Source organism: Scyliorhinus canicula, chromosome 5 (genome assembly GCF_902713615.1).
Source record: "Scyliorhinus canicula chromosome 5, sScyCan1.1, whole genome shotgun sequence".
NCBI lineage: Eukaryota > Metazoa > Chordata > Chondrichthyes > Carcharhiniformes > Scyliorhinidae > Scyliorhinus > Scyliorhinus canicula.
Window position 1 is genome coordinate 178,651,716 of NC_052150.1, and position 22,585 is coordinate 178,674,300.

At 47.7% G+C, this 22,585-nt stretch overlaps 1 protein-coding gene across 13 annotated transcripts in view; it reads left to right on the forward strand.

Annotated features, from left to right (window-relative positions):
• The window catches only part of myo3a (myosin IIIA), a 556,810-nt gene that overhangs the window by 20,594 nt on the left and 513,631 nt on the right, over positions 1 to 22,585 (forward strand). For 11 of the 13 annotated variants that reach the window (XR_005460772.1, XM_038798143.1, XM_038798142.1 and 8 more), the window contains exon 3: positions 12,306 to 12,440. Coding sequence is in view for 12 of the 13 variants with exons in the window: in XM_038798143.1 (XP_038654071.1) it covers positions 12,306 to 12,440 (135 nt within the window). In the remaining variant the exon portion in view is untranslated. Of the gene's footprint in view, positions 1 to 5,908; positions 5,992 to 7,327; positions 7,501 to 12,305; positions 12,441 to 22,585 lie in introns of those variants that run through there. The other 2 variants (XM_038798153.1, XM_038798151.1) reach the window with 2 other exon arrangements.

Genomic DNA, 22,585 nt, shown 5'->3' on the forward strand with positions numbered 1-22,585 from the left:
CTGTTTAGTTCCCGGTGGTATGAGATGTAACAGTATGCGTAATCATACATACAGAACATAGTGTAACATACAAATTAAACTATCTAACAATGCAGAACAATGTACATGCACAGCGAGACAGGGACTAAACTGTTGCAGGTGGTGCATAGCCCATCGCGTCTCCTTTTCCCGCACCACTTTTCATTGTAGAAAAATGAGATTTGGAAGTCAGTTCTAGGCTAGATGGTAATAAAGTTTTGGAACCTCATGTTCAGCTTGCTCAGGCACCCTGAACATATGGTTATGTCAGTTGGTGATGTAGTCTTACTCTGGCCGGTGCCCTTACTGTGGCCAGCCTAAAACATTCCGTCACCTTGTTCTGTAGGTGCAAGGTTCACTGCATGAGTCTTTGAAATAATCTGCATGTCCACTGGTGTGGGGGACATGTACCATAGGCCAGATGACTGAAATGCTGTTTCAGCTGTTGATGGTCGTTCTGATATCTGTAGGAGGAGAAGACAATTGCACCACCGGGTACCATCCGAGGCTGACATATAAGTGTTTACTTGGGGGGAACTGGTTGTGTACCACTGCTAACTGATCATGGCCATATGCAGTCTGGATCTTGACCATTTGACCAGGTATTCGACCGCCATGTCTATGAGCGATTTGCTTCTCAATCTGTGTTGCATGAGGACATCATTCATATTGTTTTCAAGTTTGGGCTGCAGTAGATACTTAGCAGTATGAATTGTGGTTCTAATATATCTCCAAAGAGTCACTGTGCTGGCAAGGGCAGGCCCTGTTGTGACTGAGTGCAGCATAGTAGTCTGTATGATCCCGTGCACATTTTTCTAGTAGATGATTGGCTGAGTGCTGTGAAGCAACAGTGCAACCAATTGCATATATAGCAGGCACCATCTGAGGCTATAATCTTTCCCTCTATTATCATTCCCCCTGCAATCTTTGGTTCCGTAACTCCAAGAGCGAAATCTAACCTCTTCTTGAAAACATGTTTTGACCTCAACTGCTTTCTGTGATAATGAATTCCACAGGCTCACTACTCTCTTGGGTGAAGAAATTTCTCCTCATCTCAGTACTAAATGGTTTATCCCATATCCTTAGACCGAGAACGAGTCCAAAACCTAGTTTTGGACTCCCCTGCCATTGGGCACATCCTTCCTACATCTACCTTGTCCAGTCCTGTTAGAACTTATAGGTTTCAATGAGATCCTCCCTCATTCTTCTGAACTCCAGAGAATATAATTCTAAATGACTCAATCTCTCCTCATACATCAGTCTCACCATCCCAGGAATCAGTCTGGTAAACCTGCACTGCACTCCCTCTATGTCAAGAACATCTTTTTCAGATAAGGAAACCAAAACTGCACACAATATTCCAGGTGTGGCCTCATTAAGGCCCTGTATAATTTCAGCAAGACATTCCTGCTCCTTTACTCGAATCCTCACCCTAGGAAGGCCAACATACCACTTGCCGTCTTTATCACCTGCTGTGCCTGAATGCTTACTTTCAGCGACTGATGTACAAGGGCACCTACATTTAGTTGCACATTACCTTCTCTCAATCTATTACCATTCAGATAATAATCTGTGTTCATGTTTTGCGAGCAAAGTGGATAACTTCTCATTTATCCACATTATACTGCTTCTGCCATTCATTTGCTCTGTCACGCAACTTGTCCAAATCTCACTGAAGCATCTCTTCATCCTCTGTACAGATTACCGTCCTACTCATCTTGGTGTCATCTGCAAATTTGGAGATATTACATTTAGTTCCCTCATCTAAATCTAAATTTTCTGCATCGGGCTTTACACTATTGTTTGTGAGTAAGTGGCCCATTTGAGGGAACCTGGTTGAGTCTGACTGCACCTGGAAGGATTAAACTTCAGCTGTATGGTCCTGATTCTGTAAAGGATAGGGCAAAGATATGAATCATGTTCTTGTAGAGTATGATCAAAACTAGGATGCCATCGACAATGATTTCTCAAGGTTGGCCTGCAAAGAGTTGCTCCATTCACTACTCGAAGACCCTACTGCAAGTGGAGATCCCATAGGGCATACAAAGTAAACGGAGACATGAATGTGGTTAGCTATGAGGATTCTTCATCTAGCGGGATCTGCCAGAACTGACATTTCACATCGAGGATGCCGGGCGCCTTCGCATTTGGCATGTCGACTATCACCTGTTCCACTGCTTTATAGGGTGATGAGGTCCAAACTGTGTCTTGTTCAAGTGCACTGTGTTAATGCATACCCTGGCTGTGCCATCTTTCTTTACTGCAGCCACCATTAGACCTAACATTGGCCTAATATTCTGTTCAACTGTATGAAACTTGAAACTGCGCTGTGCTTAATGGATAGTTTGTCCACCTGAAGCCATGAGGTTTGCCTGGATGCTAGGGTTTTGTGCTTGATATGGGTTTAGTCCCCATAACATTCAGCTGGACGCTTTGCTCCAGTATCAATCTTTACCTTCAGTCGTGCATGACTGCAAATTATGTTGAGGGTGGTGAAGATCACACTCTTTCCTGTGATGGTGTCAACACTCTCACAATAGACCATTGTTGGAGGCTCTGTAGCTTCGCTGCTTTAGCTGAACTCCAGTACATTCACCTTACAGACGATCCTATTCGTGGAGCATCGACCAGCTGTCAAGTTGCTGATAGCAGAGGAGGGCAGCTGTGATATTGATCTGCAGAATCGAGCAAAGTGATTCCATTTCCCACATTTGTTGCACCTTTTACCACATGCAAAACAAGCTGTTCTGTTCTGAGGGCGCTGCCCTCTGTAGTTGAAAAAAGGAAAATCGCTTATTGTCACAAGTCAGCTTCAAATGAAGTTACTGTGAAAAGCCCCTAGTTGCCACATTCCAGCAGCTGTTCGGGGAGGCTGGTACAGGAATTGAACCGTGCTGCTGGCCTGCCTTGGTCTGCTTTAAAAGCCAGCTCTTTAGCCTTGTGCTAAACCAGCCCCTAGTTGGAGCCGTACATTCGCACCCTCTGTACTGCAAATACTTTTGCTTCCCGCCTAAAATCTCTGCTTCTCGTTTCTGATTGCCTGGTTAACATGCAGAAACTAATAGCTGTTTATAACATAGATCTTTCTCTCACAGTAATTACTTGCAGACTAAATTTCTGTTAATTCCACAAACTATTTGATCCCTGATTGGTTCATCAGTGAGAGTTCACATTCACATTTCTTTTTCAGTTTCATCCTATATTAAACTTAGCTTTGCATCAGACACAGGTAACATGTCTGTGACAAATGTGGCATGTGCTTCCACATTGAATACTACTTCTGATGCTTTCTCATCATTGTAGCTCGTAGCTCTTGACAATACATCTGCTACAACTAGTTCTTTGCCCGGGTAAAGGCGAACGTGAAGTTGTATGGTACGTAGTTTCATCATCATACACTGAAGTCTCAGTGACATGTCATTGGGATCTTCCTTCCTTATGTTGACCAGAGAACAATTATCTGTTTCCACAATGAAGTGCGGTAGGCCATATACATAGTAATGAAACTTGTTTATGCCCATTAACAGTCCTGGGCATTCTTTCTCTATCTGTGCATATCTCTGCTCCGTCAGAGTCATAGCACGAGATGCATACACAACTGGTTTCCATAGATTATTTTCTGCTTTCTGTAACAAAACTGCACCAATGCCATTCTGACTGGCATCCGTTGATATTTTTGTTTCCTTCGTGGAACCACTCAGCTGCATCCTGAGGTGTCCACAGAAATTCAGCCTTCTTTTTAATCAGGTTTCTTAAAGCTGTTGTTCTGCTGGACGGATTGGGTATAAACTTGCCCAAAACATTAACCACACCCAGCATCTGTAGAATTGCCTTCTTATCCATCGGTATTGGCATCTGACTAATGACATGAATCTTACCATGATCTGGTCGTACACCTTCTTTTGATATGACATCTCCAAGAAATGTTAGTTTCTGGATGCCAAATTGGCACTTTTCTCTGCTCAGCTTTAAACCATAGGGATTAACTCTTGTGAGGACTTTTAGAAGCCTTTCACAGTGTTCTTCCGGAGTGTTGGACCATATGATCACATCATCTGCATACACACGAACACCTGGTATTCGTTCAATGATAGTTTCCAACGCATGGCGGAAGATCTCGAAAGCTGATATTAGGGTAATCAGTTGAAACAATAGCGACCAAAAGGAGTGTTAAAGGTACACAATTTTCTGCTTCTACTATCCAGACGTTGTTGCCAGAATCCCTTGGAATCGACCAATTTTGTGAAATACTTGGCATGCGCCATTTCTGCTGTTATCTCTTCTCTTTTAGGTTTCGGATAGTGTTCTCTCCTTATGTTATCGTATAAATCTTTCGGGTCAATACATACTTTTAAGTCCCCATTTGGTTTACGCGCACACATCGTAGAGCTTACTCAGTCTGTCGGCTCAGTCACCTTCAATATGCATTGTTGCATTCTATCAAACTCATCCTTGAGACGGTCTCTTAATAGCATGGGCACTCTTCTGGGCGCATACAATCATTGGCCCAGCATCATTTTTGAGTTTAATGTTGTATCCACTAAAGGCATGCTTGAAGTTGCCCAATATTTCCTCAATTCTATCATCGAGTGAGCCATTAAAATTCCTGGCTGTGTGTTTTCTTTGTATCAGATTAAATTTTATGCATGCATCTACTCCAATTAGTGATGAATTTGTGTCATCCACAATTTCAAGTTCCAATGGCATACAGATGTCACTATTCTGTACCGTGAGGCAGCAGGAACCTTTTGTCACTATTGCGTTCCCGTTGTAGTCTGTCAACCTACAGTTTGATTTTTTAATTATTGGGATCTTGTTCACTTGTTTTAGATCTGCCTCTGTGATTAAATTTGCATGTGCATCCGTATCCAGCTTGAATGGAACATCAGGGTTATTTATATCAAGTGTTACAGCCAAATCTTTAATTAAATCGGAGAGTTGAAATACTGTTCTATTATTTGAAGTTGACATTTCTTCTTTGTGTCCTTCAGTTTGTATACTCTGCACCTTTATACATCGATGCAACAATTTTTTTTAGAGTTGTTTGCCGGTATCGCTGAAGTAAAACAGCATTGTGAGGCAAAATACTTGAACTTGCTGTATCGCGAGCATTTTTTACCTTTCGCAGGACAATTTTTTCTACAGTGGGCGTGCACATCATCACGCTGGTGATGTCACTTTCTAAATGGCCACCATCAGTGGTACGCTGCCTCCTGAACTGCGCCACAGAGTTAATGGCTTCAGCCAAGTACCCCGAGTTCGCGCCTTTATCTTTAGCCCTGAACTCTGCATATTCGTTTGTAGCTTGCTCACTGGCCTTGCAAAGTTCAATGGCTTCTTCTAACGGCAAAATTGGTCTTTCTCGCAATCGTTCGTCATATATACCAAACACTATTTGATCCCATAAAATTGAATCCGCAATGGAGGAAAAATTACAGAACTGCGCTCTCAGTCTTAAATCAGTTATAAACAAATCTATCGATTCTCCTTTTAACTGCAGCCATTTTCTAAACATATTGTGCTTGTTTGTTTCATTCACGTGCTCTTTGCAATGAACATCAAATTTGTCCATGACCCGTTCAAATTTTTTCTTCCTCACTGTCTGTGAATTCAAAGGAATTAAACAATTTGAATGCCTGCGGTCCAGCCAAATTGAAGAGGAGTGTGATTTTTCGATGATCAGGAGCTAATTCTAACGTGGAGGCAGATAAAAAACTTCAAATTGCTGTCTGAAATTTTTCAAGTTTAGACTTAGTTTACTGGTCATACTGAATTGTTCTGGCATTTTCAGGCATTCCATCTTACGATCAGTAGCTTGGTGCTGTCTCCGAGATCTTCTTTTCTTCTTCAAAGCTAAACTCACTTTATAAACTCACTGCTTACTTTTTAGGAACACTCCCCTGGTACCATGTAGTGTTATTTATGATTCTGCTATCAGGATGGATGCCGGAGTGTTAACAAAGACTACAGAAGGTAAGTTCATTAACAAAGCTAACTTTTATTTACACTACTTATTAAAACTCGACCACTTACTCCTATAGTAAACAATAATCTAGTAATCTACATTCTACTAACACTAGTCTCTACACTCTATATTTGTACTCTACACCCTCTAGACCTCTCCTCTGCACTCTCGCCAGCCCTCTCCAAACTTCTCCAGCCTTTTCCCAGAAGCCTGTGATACAGTGCTTTATATAGTTCTAAATCTAATTCCATCTAGTGGTTCACATAATGTCACAGCGGGCGGGATTCTCCGATCCTACGACAGAGTCCCCGCACCGTCGTGAACACCGTTGAGTTTCACGATGGCGTGAAACGGCGCCGATCGCGATCGATTCAGGCCCCGGAATTGGGCTAGGAGCGGGGCCTCGAGGAACACGGGGGGTGGGGGCGTGGCATGAAAGCAGCACCATCAGCGCGCGACGCCCGAATGACGCCGCGCAGCGTCTTAAAGGGCTCGATCGGCGCACGGAAGATCCCAGGAGGAGACGAAGGAGGAGAGATGGCTGAGCCCCGAAGAGCTGCCCTGAGGTTCCGGGACACGGACATGGACACCCTCCTCGATGAGGTGGAACTACGAAGGGCCATCCCCTGCCCAAGACGTGGGCATCACCAGCCGTCCAGCACAGTGAGGTGCGGCTGGCGTGAGGTTGGCACCGCTGCCAGGGTAAGTGCCACGAGGGTGCCCCCGGTTCACAACCAACCCCCCGCCATGTCCCTCATCAAACCCCACCCCCCCCCCCAACCGGGCACAAGGGGGAGGGGAGCGAGGGGGAGGGGAGGGGGGTGAACAATGTTGCACTCGACCCACATGAGCACCGCGACCCCCTGGAGAGATGCCATGGTGTGGCTCCAACTGTCCCCCCACCCAGCATTAATGTAGCCTATATCTGAACGCCCTGATGATCCCTGCCTAATTGTGATGCTCTATCACCCCCCCCCCCCGCCCCCCCAAACAGGACAAGACAGCAAGTGAGACGACCCTGCATGTCCTCCCCCACTCTGGCCACTGCACCCCCGATCCCCTCCCCCCTCACACCCTGGCCACTGTACCCCAGATCCCCTCCCCCTCACACTCTTCTCACTGCACCCCTGATCCCCACCCCCCTCACACCCTGGCCACTGTATGCCCGATCCCCTCCCCCCTAACACTCTGGCCACTGCACCCCCCCATCCCCTCTCCCCTCACACTCTGTCCCCACCATCACCGTACACCCAACCCGTGTCTAATGAATCTGATATCATTGTGTTCCCCAGGGCCAGCCGCCGAACGTCCAGGGTCGTCTCGGCCAAAACACAGCCGACCATCTGCAACCTCAACTGCACCCAGGGACGCACGCCAGAGGGTGGCATGAGGTCGGCCAGGAGGGCCATCCTCTCATTCCGGGACTCTGAAGAGGGACGCACAGAGGATGGACAGAGACAATACTGAGGGCCAAAGGACGGACAGTGACGATAGTGATGGCTGTGCATTGCCCAAAGGTAGGGCCATGAGCCACGACAGTGACGGGGACAAGGCGGGGACAGTGGACGTTGACGCACAGAGGACGGCCACACAGTGGACGGAGTCACCCAGAGCGGAACATGACATGGGCTGCGTGCGCCCTGCGCCGGGCCATGAGTAGGACCAGGACACACCGGACTTCTTTACAGACGATGACCTAGAGCTTGCGGCACTGCTGTCTCCCACACCATCTACCATCGCAGAGAAACTCACCTCGGTTGGGCAAATAAGTGATGAGGCTCCCTCGGCCAAATCTGATTAACGTGCTGAAAGCTGGATTCTCCATTCCCCCATTATACTCCACCCTCGCAACCATTCAACATTAAGAGTCACGCGGGTGTGATTTGGTACAAGTATTTACAAGCAAGGCCCGGACACCATGGCCGTTGAGGGGAGCAGGGAGGAAAGCAAACTATTGAAGTTCCTTCGTTTCCTGGAACCTAGCCTCCAGAACGGACAATCCAGGCGAATATTTGGGAAATGAAAATGGGATTAAGGTGGAAGCTGAAACATCGCATTTGTTTTTTAATTAAAAATTTACAGCATTTTTATTATAATAGAAACATTTGGAGTAATATTATATATCTCTATATCTTAGGTTCCAAGGCCAGAGTGGTTGTTTAACTGTAATTATGAACTAGTGAGGCATTCAAAAACTCAGTTACATCCCATTCAACAAGGTGTAACATTTGCCAGTGGTTTTAAAGTGATATTAATTTAAATGATTTCTGAAAAGTGAAGCCTAAAATTTGGAGGAGGAGGGAGTCACTGACAACACCTTCTGGATATTCACATTTAGCTGCGCATGTAGAGTTCCCAAAATTTGCTGTCAGTTTCAATTTGTATTTATGGCAAATGTTGACAGTTGTCATTTTAACTGCAAAATCCAGGCCTTTATTGACACCATTGTTGTGGTTTAGAATCTATTGCCTGCAAGGGTGGTAGAAGCAAATTCAGTTGTAACTTTCAAAAGGAAATAATTGAGAGGGAAATGATTGCAGTTTATGGTGAAAGAACGGGGGTGTGGGGGTGGTACTAATAGGATAGCTGACCAAAAGAGCTGGATGATAGTGACCTCCAGTTCTTCCTATTCCTCCTCTCCTGAAACTGCATCATCTCAAAGGCAGCGGGCAGAACAGGGTGGCACAGTGACGACAGTGGCGGCAGCAAATAGGAGAATATCGCCTATTATTATAGTATCCAACATTAGATGGGAAAGTGGTGGTGTAGCGGTATTATCACTGGAGAACTAATTCAGATGACCTGGGTTCGAATCCCACCATGGCAAATGGTGAAATTTGAATTCAATAGAATTCTGGAGTTAATTGTCTAATGCTGATCATGAAACCATTGTTGATTGCCGTAAAAGCCCCAATGTTCTTTCGGGAAACAAATCTGCCATCCTTACCTTGTCTGGCCTTCAGGTGATTCCATAACCCACAGCACTGTGGTTGACTGACTGTCTTCAGGGATGGGCAATAAATGCTAGCCCAGCCAGCGACGCTCACATCCAATGAACTAAAAAAAAATGTGATTCTGAAATTAGACAGCACTTACTGAACATTCCCAAGTGTGCAAAAAATTACACTAACACTATCAATCAAGCCCACAGGCCGGGATTGCCCGTGCCTCTGCGCCAAAATCATGCTCGGTGCAGGACGGAGAATGGGGCATCAGACCCACGATCGGGTCCTGCGCTGGGACACGAATCTCCGGCGACCGGGGAATCACCGCCAGTCGGGCACGCGCGGTCGACCCGGTGTCAGTCGGGGGCCATTTAAAGAGGCCACCGCGGCGATTCTCCGCAGTCAACCGGCCGAGTTCCCGCCGGTGTAGTTCACGTATGGTTCCACTCGGTGTCGCGGCTGCGGTGACCTTCCTGGTAAGGGGATCAGTCTCTGGGAGAGGCCTCCACGACAGTCAGGCCTGTGATCGGGGGCCACCGGAAATGCGCGATCTTGGGGGGCTTACCTTCTTCCGCGCCGGCCCGCTGTGTGGGTGCGCCATGGCGGAAGCGGATGCCGTGCACATGCGCGGATCCATGGCCAGAGCTGCGTGGAGCACTCCGGCGTCGTGCTGGTCCCCTGTGGGCCACGGAATCGCTGGGCCAAGAGGCCCATTGATGCCGGTGTAAAACACTCCGGTGTTTGCGCCAGCTCAACACTTAGCCGCCGTTTTGAAGAATTCCGGCCACAATGTGGCTCAGTTGCATTTGCTGGAAGCTACATAAGACTCAGGATGCTTCACCTTTGTCGCCTGGCATTTTCCCAGTGCCGTTGTGCACTACATATTTGGCACTGGAGTACCAGGATGCCAAATGCAACTTTGTATTTGTGGATTTCCATAAGACCGGAACTGACTTTCTGAACTATGTGAACCAATCAGTTTAGAGTGTAGCAACATATTGGAGTCAAGGAAACAGATGGAGAGGTACAGGTGGGTGCTGTTGCTGTACAGGTGAAGGCTAATTTTTGCTGCCAAGTGATATGTGAGAAACGGCATATAAATCATGAAGAAAACTTGGAACAGCAGCTGTTATTCATAGATTCTTGGAATTTACAGTGCAGAAGGAGGCCATTTGGCCCATCGAGTCTGCACTGGCCTTTGGAAAGAGCACCCTACCTAAACCCACATCTCTACCCTATCCCGTAACCCCACCCAACCTTTTGGACACTAAGGGCATTTTAGCACGGCCAATCCACCTAACCTGCACATATGGGAGTAAACCGGAGCACCCAGAGGAAACCTACGCAGACACTGGGATAAAGTACAAACTCCACACAGTCACCCGAGGCCAGAATTGAACCTGGGTCGCTGGAGCTGTGAGGCAGCAGTGCTAACTACTGTGCCACCATGCCGTCCCTTGGAGGTGATGTTGAGTGAGACTTACCAGCTGTTCCCACCGGCGAGAAACTCTGACCCATGCAAGTACATGGGTTTCCTGGCAACAAGGGGTGCAGTCAATGGTTGACAACGACGGGACTGGTAGGTCTCGCTGGTGAGCCATCACCCCTGCCGAAAAACACCTGGCGAGGTGGTCGGTAAATCCCGCCCATTATGTTTTTGTTGGGTCGGGTATGAGTGGAACAAGAGACAGCAGGGCTGGAATTCTGGCATCTCAGTTGGCTGTACTCCTGATTTGTGATGCGGAGCAACGCCAACAGCATGGATTCAATTCCTGTACCAGCGGAGGTTATTCATGAAGGCCCCACCTTCTCAATCTTGCCTCTCGCCTCAGCTGTGGTGACCCTCAGGTTAAATCATCACCAGTCAGCTCTCAAAGGGGAAGCAGCCTATGGGACCATGGCAACAGGTTTTTGTTTTTTGCTTTCAATTTTCTTGTCTCTCCTGTGCTGTTGCTCACCCTCCAATCACAGATTCCCTCCCTTCCACTCTTGCTGCACCACCAATCATAGGTTCTTCTCTTAAGGAGCTACAGGAGCAGGAGAGTGGAAACATATGATTGGAGGTGCAAACCTTCACCGATTCTGTCTCTCCCATACTCGATGCTCCTCTAATTAAATCATGTTTTCCAACTCTCAAAAGGATGACTTAGCCTTTGGCTGGGCCTGTAATTGTTCAGACCCAGGCCACGGGGAAGTCATTATGCAAAATAACATTGTACAGGGTGGGTGATGACCTTTTAAATTTTCACCCTGCCTTTGCTTTTTTGTGGGTTTCTTGTATCATATTGAGGACAAATTTGCTCTGCTGCTCCTTTGCACTTTGAACCCAGCCGCGGAACCATGGATGCCAAAAAGACATGTTGGACAAGGATGGAAAGGTCAACAGTCTAAAAGTAATGGAGAGGTCAAGAAGGATGAAGAGCAGCGACAATAAGCCCTGATCAGGGTAGCATAAGATATCATATGTAGTGTAAACAGAACAGTCTCTGGGGGTGAGACAAAGTTTGTAAGATGTTAATCAGGGAAAGATAGGAGAGGTGAAAGTGCAGCTGTGAGTCAACAACTGTGAGTCAGTAATGAGAGGGAAGGTTCAAGGTGAAGAAAGAATCACCCTTCTTGAGCTCAAAGATTTGACATGGGGCTTGAATCCTCAATTTTCTGGTGCAGATGGAAACTAGTGACCACTGTGTCACTGGATTGAAGAGAAAGTAAAACTGAAGATCATTTCTGAAGAGGGGAAGGTAAGAGCATTTGTGATGGTGCCAGATGATGGAAATGTGTTAATAATGTTGGCAAGCAAGGGACTTACAAGAAGGAAGTTTGGGGTCAGCAATTGGGAATGGGAATAAATGTTGCATTTACTCACAAGATAAGTGAGCTCAGAGCTAAGAAAGAGTTGAAGTAGAAAAACTGCAGAGTCTTGGGTAGTTAAAGAATAGCTGAGGAGGCATGCAGGAGGAAGGTCAAGAGCAGGACCAGGAGGAGAACAATTTTGTTAATGGCCTTAACTGTGGACAAAAGTAGTCTATGACATTAAAAAAATCTACCATCGAGGTTTACACATGAAGAATATGAATATAAAGCCGGTACTGTGTAGCTCTAACAACCACAAAATCATTCCTCAGTCAGTTATTTCAACAGGCAAATACAGTGGTTCAAGAAATGTAGTGGGTGTTAAATGCCACAGATTGAATGCACGACTATGAATCTTTTATATATAGTGCACTATCACTTTGAATATGCAAAACTGCCACAACAATTGGATGTATCAGACAAATGCAAAATGAAATCAGACGCTGGAAAATATTATTGTAATTGGCACACCCGACACTGAAGATTTCCAGTTTTACACTAATTTTGTATACTTTTGATGTTAGGACATTGATGAAGAAATCGAGGCTGAGTATAACATCCTTCAAGCTCTCTCTGATCATGAAAATGTGGTCAAGTTCTATGGAATGTACTACAAGAAGGATGCAAAGAATGGAGATCAGCTTTGGCTTGTACTTGAGGTATGAACTTCTTACTCTGCAAACGCTCCTGTCTATTATTGTTTCTCATCTGTAACCCAAGGTTTTATTGTGATAATTATATTTCCACACGATGAGATCATTGTATATTTTTAAATAGGTTAAGATATGAAATGTTGAATTATATACAAGACACATAATAGATGGAGTGACCTTGTAACCCACAAGGCTTTGTCATTCCTGAAGGAAGGTTTAATTACTTTTAGAATGCTGTTACAACAAGAATGACTTATATTTAATGTGTGCCTTTAACATAGTAAAATGTTCTAAGGCTCTTCAAGGAACACTAAAATACAAAGCTGAACATTAGGGCGGAACGGTGGCACAGTGGTTAGCACTGCTGCCAGGGACCTCGCCCCAATTCCGGCCTGGGTGACTGTGTGGAATTTGCATGTTATTCCTGTTTCTGCGCAGATTTCCTCTGGGTACTCCAGTTTCCTCCCACAGTCCAAAGGTGTTCAGGTTGGGAGAATTTGCCATGCTAAAATTGCCCCTTAGTGTTCAAAGCTGTGTTGGTTAGGTGGGGTTACAGGGATAGGAGTGGGCCTAGGTGGGGTGTTCTTTCAGCGGATTGGTGCAGAGTCGATGGGCCGATTGGCCTCCTTCTGCACTGTAGGGATTCTGTGGTTCTATGAGCCACGTATAGAATCATAGAGGGAGGAAAGGTGGCTAAAGGCTTGGTAGATTTTAAGGAATGTCTTAAAGGAAGCAAGAGAGGTAGAGATGCAGAGAGGGTTAGGTAGAGAATTCTAGAATTTAAAGCCTCCAATGGTGAAATGATTAAAATCAGAAATGATGAAGCAGCCAGAACTGGAGGAACACAGATTGGGCCCCGTATCTAAGGAAGGATGTGCTGGCTTTGGAAAGGGTCAAGAGGAGTTCACAAGAATGATCCCTGGAATAAAGAGCTCGTCATATGAGGAACGGTTGAGGACTTTGGATCTGTACTCGTTGGAGTTCAGAAGGATGAGAGGGGGATCCTATTGAAACTTACAGGATACTGCAAGTCCGGATAGAGTGGACGTGGACAGGATGTTTCCACTAGTAAGAAAAACTAGAACCAGAGGGCACAATCTCAGATTAAAGGGACGATCCTTTAAAACAGAGATGAGGAGGAATTTCTTCAGCCAGAGTGTGGTCAATCTGTGGAGCTCTTAGCCGCAGAAGGCTGTGGAGGCCAAATCACTGAGTGTCTTTAAGACAGAGATAGATAGGTTCTTGATTAATAAGGGGATCAGGGGTTTATGGGGAGTAGGCAGGAGAATGGGGATGAGAAAAATATCAGCCATGATTGAATGGCGGAGCAGACTCGATGGGCCGAGTGGCCTAATTCAGCTCCTATGTCTTTCCGTCTTATATCTTGCGACGGGTGTGGGGCTGAGTCTGGGGATAGAGATTACAGAGATAGGGAGGAACAAGACCATGGAGGGATTTGAAAACAAGGACATGAATGCTGAAGTCTATGCATTGCTGAGCTGGGAGCCAATATAGGCTAACAATGGTCCTGCAGGGAACTAAGGGATGTGGGAAGTAGGCAGGGGAGTGGAGTGGAGGCAGAATCGTATTGAATGGCACAGCAGGGTCAGGGGTCCAAATGATCCATTCCTGCTTCTATTTTTTGTGTTCTAATGTTAGGGCATGAGCATCAGAGTTTGAATGACCACGAGTTTACAGTGGATATAAATTGGGAAGCTAGCCAAGAGTGTTTTGGCATAGTCAAGTCTCGAGATAACTAATGTATGGGAGAGGATGGCCGTGGCTGAGCTGAGACAGGGATACAGACAGACAATGTAACAGAAATGGAAACAGATGACTATAGTTATGGCATGGCTATTTGTTTGTAAACCCATCTCGATGTCACCAAGGTTTTGAACATTCCAATTCAGCAGCAGAAAGGTGTCAGGCAAAGAGGGGTAGAGTCTATAGATAGTGAGGTGAATGGCCATTCACTCAGTACTGGATGTCGGAAAAGCAATCTGACAATCTAGAGACATTGGAGAGTCGAAAGAGTTGGTGCTGAAGTAGAGCTGGATGTCAACAGAGTACATGTGGTAACTGATATTATGTCTTTGGATGATGTCTCTCAGGGGGTGCATGATAGATACTTGAGGGACACCAAAGATAATAATGCAGAAGGAAGAAGAATAGTCATTACAGGTAATACGCTGGCTACGACTGAATAGATAAAAATGTAGAATCATAGAATCCCTAAAGTGCAGAATGAGGCCATTTGAACCATCGAGTCAGTACCGACCCTCCAAAAGAGCACCCGACCAGATTTTATGGTATTTGAGTCTTTGCCCCCAAACCATGTACCTGGGTCTCTGGAATACTAGTCCAGTGATATTACCACTCTGTCACTCCCTCCGTTCAACTATACCAACTTCATCCTGTACCTCTCCACTGTCATCCAGGTTGGACTGCACATTTCTGGGATGAACAGAGTCAATGAGCAGCAATGGGAGGCAGTGGCGTTGTGGTATTGTCACTGGACTAGTAAACCAGAGACTCAGACTAATGCTGTGTGGGCCCAGGTTCAAATCCCGCCACTGCAGATGGTGAAATTTGAATTCAATAAAACTCTGGAATTAAAATTCTCATGATGACCATGAAACCATTGTCGATTGTCATAAAAACCCATCTGGTTCGCTTCTGCCCTTTAGGGAAGGAAATCTGTCATCCTTACCTGGTCTGGCCTACATCCAGACCCACAGCAATGTGGTTGACTCTTAAATATCCCCTCAAGAGCAGTTAGGGATGGGCAATAAATGCTTGCACAGCCTGCGATGCCCACATTGCATGAACGAATATAAAAAATGAGTTCATCACATTTGTGACAGAGTCATAGGGTCATACAGCACAGAAAGGCCCTTTGGGCATTCCAGAATTACATTCCAGTAATTCAGTTTTCCAGCACTTGGCCCTGATGCACGATCAATTGTACAAAGACTAAGGTTGGATACAACTGTGGCTTTATTGCAGTAAGATGTGTGGCCTCCCACAGCAGCTGGCGAAATTCATAGAATTTACAGTGCAGAAGGAGGCCATTCGGCCCATTGAGTCTGCACCGGCACTTGGAAAGAGCACCATACCCAAGGTCAACACCTCCACCCTATCCCATAAACCAGTAACCCCACCCAACACTAAGGGCAATTTTAGACACTACGGGCAATTTATCATGGCCAATCCACCTAACCTGCACCTCTTTGGACTGTGGGAGGAAACCGGAGCACCTGGACGAAACCCACGTACACACAGGGAGGATGTGCAGACTCCACACAGACAGTGACCCAAGCCGGAATCGAACCTTGGACCCTGGAACTGTGAAGCTATTGTGCTATGCATAATGCTGTCGTGCTGCCCTAAATAGCTGCTGAATAGAGGTCACGCTCCTCCTACTGGGCCGAGCCAGCAGGTAGGGGCTACCGGCGAACCAGTAGTACAGGTCCTACCTTACATCACCTAATACAGGTGTAACAGTGGTTTACCACATTCACCCCCTGTTAAAAATGAGTCAGGCGGGTGTGGTAGAGAACTATATACAGTAGTGAATTTATGTACAGTGTTTTATCAGGGAAAAGAAAAAAATGTCCTTTGAAAGTCCGGTGCCAGTTAGAGATTCAACCGGTCTGGTGCCTTGATGTTCCGCTAGGAGCGACGTAGCGGTGGCGGTGATGTCGATGCTGGCGATGTCGATGCTGGCCTGATGTTGGATGACACCTGGAGTGTGTCGAAATCCTCTTCATCCTCTGGCGTGGGCAGGGGAAGGAGGGATGGACCTGGTGGGCTTAATGTTGGGAGCGCCAGGGGAAGGGAGTGTGGCGCCGGGCCGGAGAAGTTTGTATGGGTGGAACCTGCTGGTGCCAGGACCCTGAGGGAGACAGTATCTTGGCGGCCGTTGAGGTACGCCACATTGGTATATTGGGGGTTGGCATGGAGCAAGTGCACCCTATCCACCAATGGGTCCTCCTTGTGGAGTCGGACGTGCCTCCGGAGCAGGACCGGTCCAGGAGCTGCGAGCCAAGTGGGGAGTGACACCCCGGATGTGGACTTCCTGGGGAAGGCAAAGAGACGTTCATGGGGTGTGTTATTTGTGGCGGTGCACAGTAGTGACCAGATGGAGTGTAGTGCATCAGGGAGGACCTCCTGCCAGCGAGAGGCTGGGAGGTTCCTGGACCGTAGGGCCAGTTGGACGGCCCTCCATACTGTCATGTTCTCCCTCTCTACCTGTCCGTTTCCTCGGGGATTATAGCTGGTCGTCCTGCTGGAGGCAATACCTTTGCTGAGCAGAAACTGATGCAGCTCATCACTCATGAATGAGGATCCCCTGTCACTGTGGATGTTGGCGGGGAAACCGAACAGAGCGAAGATTGTGTTTAGGGCTTTGATGAAGGAGGCAGACGTCATGTCGGGGCATGGGATGGCGAAGGGGAATCTGGAGTAGTCATCGATCACACTGAGAATATATATGTTTCGGTTGGTGGAGGGGAGGGGCCCTTTGAACTCCACGCTGAGGCGCACTCGGTCCGGCCGGTAAAAGTGCGGCTTGCACTCCACACAGACCTGGTGACTGTCCGTACTTCCTCGACGGAGTAGAGCAGATTGCGAGCCTTGACAAGATGGTACAATCGTGTGATCCCCGGGTGACAAAGGATGTGGTGTAGGGCCCGGAGTCGGTCTACTTGTGCGCTGGCACATGCACCTCGGGGTAGGGCGTCTGGGGGCTCGTTGAGCTTACCGGGGCGATACAAAATCTCGTAATTATAGGTGGAGAGCTCGATTCTCCACCGTAACATTTTATCGTTTTTGATCTTGCGTGTTGTTAAACATGAAGGCTACCGACCGTTGGTTAGTGAGGAGAGTGAATCTCCTGCCGGCCAGGTAATGCCTCCAATGCTGCACAGCTTCAACGATAGCTTGGGCCTCTTTTTCGACGGACGAGTGATGAATTTCTGAGGCATGAAGGGTGCAGGAAAAGAATGCCACGGGTCTGTTTGCCGGATTGAGGGTGGCGGCAAGTGCGACGTCTGATGTGTCGCTTTCTACTTGGAAGGGCAGTGTCTCGTCTACTGCGTGCATCCCGGCCTTGGCTATATCAGCTCTGATATGGTCGAAGGACTGTTGTGCCTCGGCCGTAAAGGTAAAGTGGATGGATTGAATGAGTGGGCGGGCCTTGTCCGCATAGTTTGGGACCCACTGGGCGTAGGAGGAGAAGAACCCCAGGCAGTGTTTGAAGGCCTTGGGGCAGTGGGGGAGGGGAAGCTCCATGAGGGGACGCATGCAGTTGGGATCGGGCCCCAGAACTCCGTTCTGGACCACATAGCCGAGGATGGCCAAGCGGGTTGTGCTGAACACGCACTTCTCCTTGTTGTAGGTGAGGTTGAGGAGAGTGGCGGTTTGGAGGACTTTGGCAAGGTTGGCATCGTGGTCTGCTGATCGTGGCCACAGATGGTGACATTGTCCAGGTATGGGAAGGTGACCCACAAACCGTACCGGTCGACCATTTGGTCCATCTCCCTTTGGAAGACTGAGACCCCGTTAGTGACGCCGAAGGGAACCCTGAGGAAGTGATAGAGATGACCGTCCGCCTCGAAAGCAGTGTATGGACGGTCCGATTTATGAATGGAGAGCTGGTGGTAGGCAGATTTGATGTCTACCGTTGAGAAGATCCGGTGCTGCGCAATCTAATTGACCATATCAGATATGCGTGGGAGGGGGTACGCGTCGAGCTGCGTGTACCGATTAATGGTCTGGGCTGTAGTCCACGACCATTCTGTGTTTCTCCCCAGTTTTAACGACTACCACTTGGGCTCTCCAGGGGATGTTTCTAGCCTCGATGGTGCCTTCCCGAAGCAGCCGCTGGACCTCGGACCTGGTGAAGGTCTTGACCTGGGTGCTGTACCGTCTGCTCCTGGTGGCAACGGGTTTGCAATCCGGAGTTAGATTGGCAAAGAGGGAGGGTGGGTCGACCTTTGGGGTCGCGAGGCCGCACACAGATCAGGACGGAATGGGATCCGGAGGCCAGGGAGATTCTTTGGTTGACGGGGTGGACCGTGAGGGAGCAGCGCCTTACCGTATCCGGGTGGATCATGCTTTCGGTGCTCCCGGAGTCCAGCAGACAAGAGGTCATGTGACTGTTGATTCTCACACTGGTCGAAGCGGTGGCCAGGTTGTGCGGACGAGACTGGTCGATCGTCACAGAGGCGAGCTGCGGTTGGTCATCGCTGGCGTCAGAAGATTGAGAGCGTGGGGGGCCCAGGTTGTGGAATGCTGTCGGCGTCCATGCCCTGTGGGGAAGACAGGATGGCCATGCCTGAAGATCCTGCGGGGAACAAAATGGCGGCGCACATGGGCCGCACATTGCGGGAGCTGGACAAGATGTCGGTGCCCATGGGCCGCACGTTGCGGGGGCTGGACAAGATGGCGGTGCCCATGGGCCGCACGTGGACTGAGGCGGGGAAGATGGCGGCGCCCACTGGCCGCGCGTGGTCCGGGATGAGGATGGCGGCGGCCATTGTGTGTAGGTCAGGGGGGAGGGGGCGATAGCGGCGACTGCATGGGTCTGGCACACCGCGGCAAAGTGCCCCTTTTTGCCGCAAGCCTTGCAAATGGCAGTGCGGGCCGGGCAGCGTTGTCGGGGCTGCTTCTGCTGGCCACAGCAGAAATGGCTGCTGAATAGAGGACACGCTCCTCCTACTGGGCGGAACCAGCAGGCAGGGGCTACCAGCGAAACTGTAGTACAGGTCCTACCTTACATCACCTAATACAAGTGGAACAGTGGTTTACCACAGGCCCATAGTCTTGTATAACCTGAGATCTCAAGTTCACATCTAAATACTTCTTAAATGTTATGAGGGTCTCTGCCTCCACCACCCATTCAGGCGGTGAGTTCCAGACTCCCACCACTCTCTTGGTAAGTTATTTTTCCTCAAAACCCCTCTGAACCTCCTGCCCCTTACCTTAAATCTATGGTCCCTGGTCATTGATCCCTCCACCAAGAGGAAAGGTTTATTTCTGTCGACCCGATCTATGCCCCTCATAATTTGATACATTTCAGTCATATCCCCCCTCAGTGTACTCTGCTCCAAAGAAAACAATCCAAGTCAATCCAATCTCTCTTCATAACTAAAACTCTCCAGCACAGGCCACCTCCTGGTAAATCTCCTCTGCACTCTTTCCAATGCTATCACCCCCCCTCCAATAATGTGGATTCCAGAATTGCACACAATAGTCTAGCTGTGGCCGATGTAATATTTTATACAGTTCCAGCATAACCTCCCTACTCTTAACCTCTATGCCTCGGCTAAAAAAAGGCAAGTAATCACCTGCCTTGCTACCTTAAGGGACCGGTACACATGCACTCCAAGATCGCTGTGATCCTTGGCGCTTCCCAGGGTCCTGCCAATTATCATGTATTCATAAAACATACATCACACAGTGCAGAAGGAGGCTATTCAGCCCATCGAGCCTGCACCGACCCACTTAGGCCCTCACTTCCACTCTATCCTCGTAACCCAATAACCCCTCCTAACCTTTGTCGACACTAAAGGCAATTTAGCATGGCCGATCCACCTAACCTGCACGTCTTTGGACTGTGGGAAGAAACCGGAGCACCCGTAATAAACCCAAGCAGACATGGGGAGAATGTGCAGACTCCGCACAGACAGTAACCCAGGAGGGAATTGAACCTGGGACCCTGGCGCTGTGAAACTACAGTGCTATCCCTTGCTTTGATTGTCCTGTTCAAGTGGATCACCTCACACTTATCTGGATTGAATTCCATTTGCCACTGATCAGCCCATCTGACCAGCCTGTCTATATCCTCCTGCAATCGAAGGTTATCCTCCTCACTATTTACCACCCCAACAATTTTCATATCATCTGGAAAATTACTGATCAACCCCCCCTAGATTCATGTCCAAATAATTTATATAAACCATAGACATCATGGGCCACAACAATGATCCCTGCGGGACCCCACTGGACACAGGCTTCCAGTCAGAATTGTTGGAGGAAAGGCAGTACGGTGGCGCAGTGATTAGCGCCGGGACTGTGGCACTGAGGACCCGGGTTCGAATCCCGGCCCTGGGTCACTGTCCGTGTGGAGTTTGCACATTCTCCTCATGTCTGTTTCACCCCCACAACCCAAAAGATGTGCAGACTAGGTGGATTGGCCAAGTTAAATTGCCCCTTAATTGGGAGAAAAAATAATTGGGTACTCTAAAGTTTAAAAAAAAAATTTAAAAAAAAGAATTGTTGGAGGTGAGGAGGGAGGTGACAGAGAAGGAACAGAGAGGGTGGCTTGCAGGAGAGAAAATGTGCCAAGGGTTATTGTTACATTCCAAGACAATTCTAGAATAGTCTTTTAACAGCTGAGAGGAGGACCCAAGAGTGTTTTATGTAGTCCTGCAGGAACTGATGGTAAGTGGCTAAACAAGTTGTCATTCAGATCCTTTCAGGATCTCCTTTCCTTGAAGTTAAGGCAGTGGAGTTGAGAGCCAGACCAGAGGAAATAGCCAGGTGTACTGGTTTTCATGAAGGTGAGGGAATTATAGGTGCAGGTTGTGGTGAATGAGATTCACACGGCATTATAGTTACCAATGTCACTCTGTTCCAAGTAGATACATGTATCAATATTGTAAGTGCAGTTGCACTACCTGACCACCAGGGGGAGTAGCTCTGGGAGTACTCGCGAGTTTGTACTGGGCTCCTCCCTTGGCTCCGCCCCCTGGAACTGCTGTATAAAGATCCGTGCCACAGAGTCAGCCAGCCAGTTCACCGAAAGTTCAACGGCAACAGGCTGGCTCTGTTGTAAGTATATTAAAACCGCTATTCTAATCCTACCAGCACGTGTCCATAGAATGGTTGGTTCCAACACAGGTAAGGGTATGGTTGAGGGAATAGCTATCTGCAAAAATACCTTGGTAAATAAAGGGCCAAACGATAGACAATTAGGATTTTGAAAGTACCGTTGAAAATAATTGAATTGGGAGAATTTATTCTGGGCTGGATATGAAAGAAAGTAAGGATGGAAGGGTTAGAGAGGATGTGGATGGAGAGAAATACCTTTTTTTGCATTCTTTCATGCCATGTGGGCATCATTGGCAATGTCAACATTTGTTGCCTATCCATAATTTTCCTTGAACTGAGTGGTTTCCAAGGTTAATTCAGAGAACAGTTAAGCCACATTGATGTGGGTCCGGAATCACATGTAGGCCAAACTAGGTAAAGACAACAGATTTCCTGAAAAACATTTGTGAACCAAATGCAGTTTTACAACAATCAATCATAGTTTCATGGTCATCATTACTGAGGCTCGCTCTATAATTCCAGAGTTATTAATTGAATTTAAATGTCACCAACTGCCATGGTGGGGTTCCAACCCATGTTCGCAGAGCTTGTCCCTCTGGATTACAAGTGCAGTAGCACCACAACTACGCCACAATGTTGCTACCACTGATCAATTAATGACTCCTTAAGGGACTCATTCTGCGTCTGACAATTGGGAAGTGTGGCATTTTGATTGTGCAGGCTGCTGTCGGGCAGGAAGGGGTGGTAGCACTTTTGGGGTATCCCCTGTGGCCAAAGAGGTGCCCGACAAGATCGCAACCCCTCCCTTTAACCCACCCTCCTGTCTCACAACCCCCTGACTGGGGTCTGCCAGCCAGGCCCATCCAAAACACCAGACTTAACTTTAAGTTTTGCCGCCAAAGCTTTTCTCCCTGAGGGTTTGCCGATATTCCCAACAGTGGCCACCACGCAATTCTGGCACTGCTGGGGCTAGAGAGCTGCCAGTCAATCAGCTCTCTAGGGCTGAACTTGCTCCCAGACAGGGGTGAAAATCTCACTCTGAAACTACTAAGGTTACTCCAAGCGTAATACCGCTACGGGGAAGCTGGTTGTGGGATTGGTGGGCTGGCAACTGACTTTTCAATCAGGGGTTGGGGGGTGGGGGGAAGGGAATATGATGCCTGGCAAAATCCAATCCATCAGCCTGAGCCTGGATGGTGCCCAGGCCTTTCTAGATAAATGAATGTCTCAAAAACCCTTGTGGTAGAGAAAATGTTCTGAAAGTTGGAACTGCTGATGGCTGAAATTCATCATTTGGAGATAAACTGGGAGCGAAG